The following is a 6,387-nucleotide window of genomic DNA, read 5'->3' on the forward strand; positions in this document are numbered from 1 at the left end:
GTCCAGGATGAGAAAGGAGGAGGGTTGTGCGCGGGGCTAGCAACTACACCCCGTAAAACCCAACCTGCCACAAGTACCTGCAATAACAACTTCCGTTGGCGAGTTGTAGTCGCGGCCCTATGCTCCACTGGGAGTTTACAGGAATAAAAAAAAAGTAAACAAAACTAATAATAAACATGGGTAGTAGGAAAACTGAAAAGTCCTGCAATTAGCAATAATTTTGAGAAATGAGTGGCAAGTAGTTTTAAAAGATGTGAGAGGCCGAAAGCGACCCATTGGTTAGCGTGTCGGAATGTGGATCTGAGGTTGTGTGGCACGCGAACTGTTACCGCCAAAATAATTTAAATCGTGGTCCACACTTTAGAGCACGGTTATAAGAGTGACGGTCAAATCCCACTATTCGATTAGAGTAGCCCACAATTTGGTGGCGGACGGTATTGACTAGCTACCTTTCCTTTAGTCTACCACATGAAAATTACGGGTGGCTACCGCAGATAGCCCTCGAGCAACTAGGTGAGATGACGCAAGCCAAGCTAAGTTTTTATTTTTAGTGTGGTAAAAACTAACTAGTGTTCTAGAAATAAATGCACAAAATATAACTCGGAGTACATTAAGCGATTCTGAAGAGCTGATATACAGAGTGTAAAAACAAATAACAAATCAATGTTCCGAAATATTCGTTTTAGTTCCGCGTTATCTCACGTGCTTAATGAACTTTCACATATATACATACATACACTGTGCTGGGGTTTGATAATACACACGTATACTTTGCAGACATAACCTTGTTACACAACATAAACCATCAGCCCCACGGGTTTAAAAAATAAGGTCATTACCCTCGTCAGCTGTCAAAGTAAATCAAGAGCGACCTAGTAAACATGTTTGGTTATGCGGATTCCGTGTTTTCTAGGACATCCTGTTTAAAAGCAAATAGAAAAAAAATTCCAAAACAATAGTGCAGATAATAATATGCCTGACAGCGCTTACTATTGCACACTGTTCAGATCTATTTTGAAAACACATATGCATATAAAGCCATTGCATTTTCTTCCACGACAAATATTTGTATACAGTGTAACGTGGCTCGTCACCTATAGCTTTACCGATTACGACTCTAAAATCGGGGGGTTAGATTCCCCCCTCCTACCAGTGGACAAAGCGTACATAGTCCATTGTATAAGCCAGCCTTTCGCTAAACAAACTGTACAGTAACGGATACTACTTTCTTTTTCTATTACTGAAGAAATTCGAGCTCCTAGCCACCCAGTGGCACAGCGGTATGTTTGCGGACTTACAACGCTAGAATCCGGGTTTCGATACCCGTGGTGGACAGAGCACAGAGAGCCCATTGTGTAGCCCTGTGCTTAATTACAAACATATATTATACCTCATAAGGCTTTGTTTTATACGAAAAAAGGACGGGAAAAGTTGTAAGTGGGAGACTTCGTTCATTTATGCAATTAATAAGAATTTCTGATCTAAATTAAGCTAAATACGTAGATCAGCACTATAAAACAAGTAGCTCGTAAATTAATAATATTCGTGAAAAAAAATTAAAAGTTACACAAAAATAAAAAATGTGAATAAAACGTGAACTTAAAAAATTACAAAAAATGAGGGGAGTCAAAAGAAACCGATCCATTATAAATTTGAATTTTGCATTTTTAGAGATCTTTTTATCTAATTCATATTATAGATATCTATAATAATAATAATTAACTTTTTTGTAATTCAGTACAAAGCTACATAACTGGCTAACTGTGCTGTGCCCATCACGGGTATCGAAGCCAGACTTTTAGTGTTATATAAATCCATAGACTTACTGATGTGCCACTGGAGAAGGGTGGGGTCATAACAAAAAAAAGTCATGTGGCATAGAAAGTGAAAAGATACTTCTGATTTTCTAACGCCTTCACACAAACTCAGAATAAATTAATAGGAACAGGTGGATTGGCTGTTTCAGAGAGTGGTTTAATTTGATCCTGACATTAATACATTTAATTCACTTTAATTCAATCCTTTATCATTTTAAACGTATTTCTTTCAATCTAAATTACGATGCAATTTAAATATCTTACCACTACGAGTTTTTTAGCTCTGTTTTTTTATGTTGCCGTTTGTTACAGATGACCTAGCTCAACCAAATGCTGGAAGTTAACCCATAAGCGACCTTAATCTATCATCACTGGGAGTTTTCTTTCGATATAAACAAGTCTATTAATCGTCGAGTTTTGAGTTTTCTTAGACATGTCTAACTTTTTCATTATTAGAATATGGTATGGTTCAGCCACAACCATCATCCAGTGTTCTTACGTTATGTCATATCTCTGTTATCACAAAATCTTCTTTCGATTTAACCTAATTATATTAACTTAGTTTTTCTTTTTAAGATACGGCCTAGCTCTACTCGACGAGTTTTCTTACGACAAGACCTAGTTTTCATATTTGTTAAGTACAATAATGCCTAGCCATGTTTCTTTTTTAGTGTTCTTACGCTACGCACTAGATGTGTTACCACTACCTCTGTTGCTTGTTGAGTTTAGAGCAATCAGTCTGACTCTATTACCACCGAGAGTTTTTAACGATACAACCTAGATCAGTTACTCCCTGAGAATTATCTTTCAATATGGTTTAACTCCATTAATCGACCTAGCTTTATTTGTCGAATTTTCTTCAAATTACGACAGGCCTACTTCTATTACTCATACAGTTTTCTTACAGGTTATAACACGGCATATATTTCTACTCATTGAGAGGTGTTTTTTGTTGTTGCTGTTTTCTTTTACCGGTTAAGTTTCCCACGATATGACCTGTACGTGTTCGTTGTAAGTGTTTTTACCAAACGTTCTTTCTCTCAGAGATACTCTGATACTCTTTTTCATACCACACAGCCTTGCATGTTTCTCTTTAATTGTACTTGTCATTAGGCCTATTATATTATATAACACTGCATTATTTATATAGTCCCTTAGAGATGTTGAAGAATTAGAAAAAATGTATAATAATGGTAATTCCAACCACACCACGTTCTCCTTATCCATTGCCGACGATGCGTTTCCCTCACTCCAGAGATTTTCAGGTAGGGTGGGACACCACAAACACAGTACTGGTCGGAACATTATTTATATAAGCCATTTAAAAAAAATGGTAATGGTATGAACAGCTTTTCCAAGCTATTATGGCGAAGCATAATATTCGTTAAAAATGTTCTTACCATACGGCCTAGATCTGTAACTACCGAATTTTCTTACGATACAAAAAAAAAAGTAAATTCATGATTAATGAAAGGTTATCTTAGGACATGAAAAGTTGGTTCCCTTGTATGTTATTGTAAAAAAACGCCCATAAAAACTGCAAAACACAAAATGTGAAACCACAACTTTGTATGTATTTCCGCATGAACCCAACAAACCTTCATGCCAAATTTGGTGGAGATCCATCAATGGGAGGCAAAGTAGTGATAAGGAACACAAAAACGCCCATAAAACAGCAAAAAGCAAAACTGAAAATTTGTAAGTACCCCCGCATGGACCTAATAAGCCGCCATACCAATTCTGGTGAAGGTCCATCCACAACTCTGCGAAGTAATTACATGGACATACAACAGACAGTACTATTATATTTATATAGATAAATACAACCAGTACGTTAGTTACTACATGAAAAACATTGTGAGACAATACACAAATATCGGCTTACAACAGAACCTTCATTCATTCATCAAATCGTACTTTATCGCAACTTCTTAAAAACGCTTTGGTGTATAATAAATTTCATTTTATACAATACTTTATCTTATACATGTATACATTTTTCGATACAATATTCAGTTTTTGTTATATTACGTTATTAAATCTTGAAGGCCTATTGCCCAGGCCAGTGTAGGTCAGTAGCTTCCGCTGTAGACAACGTTTTTTCTTCCTAGGTAAGGTGTAGCAAAAATAAATATAAGCCTAAAATAAAACTTTGAATACACTTGACAATTTACCCACGCAGTAAAATACTAGCCATAAGTAGTAATATGCAGTAGACCATACTACCCAGTAGGAGCTTATTCCTATAAAACAATAATAGTGATCGAGAAATATAGCAGACTAGTTAGTCTTTCAATTAATTAAATATATTTTGAAAAATCAAGTCTATAATCATGTGAATGACTGTCAGTCCTTTCCTCTCTTTTCTTTCTGGGTGAATATGAAGTTTCTCAATTTTTCAGATTCAGAATTTATTAACAAATTTATATATTTTACAATGACGCATTCTATTCCTGGTTTATTATTTATTTTCAAGAAAAATCATTCTGTAAAGAATGTTCATGAAGAAAAATATATTGAAAACCCGGTCTCTAAGCATCTAAACTTGATTCTCACAGATCTCTGCTTAAGCTTGTACAAATTTGTGGTTTAATCAGCATTTTTTTTCAAAAATGCTTCATATTCTGAAAAACATTAAGCCATCAATATTTCTACATTGAAACGGTTATTTACACGCTACTGTCGGTATTGTACTTTAGACTTTTGAATAAACCAAAGCAAACAATACAAGCAGGAAAACTTAATTTACACAAAATATGCGTAACTAACAAGATATAGAAATATTATAATCATCACTTAAGTATTATTACTAATGTATATATGATTTTAATGACCAAATTAACAGTGCTGATGATAATTTTATATTCAATTGAACACTAATTTGACTATAGTATATTACAAGAACATGAAGAAATAATAACGCAAAGCATATTTGTGTATAAATTTAATGAAGTTTAACTTTTACATACAATGTAATAATCATTTCATTATTATTTCGTAAAATATGACACAGATATATTTCAACAATCGAGGTAACTATCAGAATATTTGGTTTCTACCGTAACACGCGAAGTTCAAATTCAAATAGTTTCAATGTCTCATCTTAACTGTAGTACAAATATTAGTTAGCAATAATAATATTATACATCGGTATAACTCACCCGCCCAACGACCGAGTTTACTCCAGTCTACAGTGTGACTAAGTACCGATCCAAGGAAACATGTGTATATTCCTCTCCAAATGGACAATAACAATTTTAGCAAAATATAAACTACCACTACAATCCCTATGAAGTTGAAAAACGACATATTCAAAGAAAAGAACGATGTTGACGCTGCAGGACAAGATCCGTCGTTGAACTGTTCATGCACTGCACGATCGTCTGAGGTACCGCTAGCAGCCATTTTGGTATGTAATCGCGTTCTGCTAAACTACCGCATATTTTGTGTAACGCTGCATTCTCAGTTCTGCAATTTTTACGTCACTAGGTGTCACTAAAGTTAACTACAAAGCTATTTCACTTGGTGCTTCTCATAATGATTATGGTGCTCCTGTATTTTAAGTAATTGTTTTAGATTTATATCATTATCTTATATTTTATGATCTGAAAAATCAACAACAAATAATATGCTTAAAAATTAAAATATATAGACACTGTACAATATATACTTAAATGTTTACATCAGTATAGTTTAAATCCAATACGTAACTCTTAGAGCCTTATTCATTATAAGAGTTAAGAAAATTATGTTAGAATTCACACTTTTTGAACTTTGACGCTAAAGCTCCGTTATTAGTTTTAACACATATAAAGGGACGTTCGTTCCAACAAGCTGCTTATGTGGTGAAATTTGATCCCGAATTTCTTGTAAGATGCACGTGTTTACAGATTACTTTTTTGAAGCTATATCCTTTTTAAAATTGTAAAGATTGTGATTTAAATATTAGGATGAAAAGCTTTCTTTAAGTATAGAGATTGAGGACTTTGTGAACATTTCCTATTGCTTTAATAATTAACATGAAATATAATCCAGCTGAGTTTGTTTTAGATTTCACATTTACAAAATTTTAGACATATAGATTTTTAGCAGCAGAGTCCTTATATTTATAAACTGAAAATGATGCCACATTTAAAAAAAAAATTGATGTAAGTATCAAAGTCTCATATGCAACAAATAAATGGATGAGAATATGCTGTAGTCGCGTCTTGAATGCTGTAAACATAAATATTCACCTTATAGGTTAAGGACAAAATTGGACAGGATTCTTGAGCTATAAAATTCGCTACATAACCTATGAAATGAAAGTTGACACTTGTGGTATTCCTAACACGGAATGTATTAAGTTATTAGCACTGGCAGTGTCACTCTTAACTATAAAGTGTTATGCCTGCTCGTTACGAAAAACGCAAGAAAAGGTGTATGTTTTCAATACAAGTTGGCATCGCGAATTTGAAAACAAATCTCTCGTAAAAATCCGTGAATTCAAAATGAAGGGCGTGTTTTTAGGTAGTGAGGCGCGTCTTTTTTTTTTTCTGTTCAACTAACAAATGATCCAAAATCAAGCCTT

General features: G+C 34.1%; 1 protein-coding gene across 1 annotated transcript in view; it reads right to left on the reverse strand.

The window, feature by feature from the left end:
• Nucleotides 1-5,258, reverse strand: part of LOC106457269 (very-long-chain 3-oxoacyl-CoA reductase-like) — a 47,965-nt gene extending 42,707 nt beyond the window's left edge. Inside the window, exon 1 of the mRNA XM_013916660.2 lies at nt 4,979-5,258. Coding sequence (XP_013772114.1) covers nt 4,979-5,222 — 244 coding nt within the window. The 5' untranslated portion in view covers nt 5,223-5,258. The remainder of the gene's footprint in view (nt 1-4,978) is intronic.
• Between the last annotated feature and the right edge of the window lie 1,129 nt (nt 5,259-6,387).

Source organism: Limulus polyphemus, unplaced genomic scaffold (assembly GCF_000517525.1).
Source record: "Limulus polyphemus unplaced genomic scaffold, Limulus_polyphemus-2.1.2 Scaffold309, whole genome shotgun sequence".
NCBI classification, from domain to species: Eukaryota; Metazoa; Arthropoda; class Merostomata; order Xiphosura; family Limulidae; genus Limulus; species Limulus polyphemus.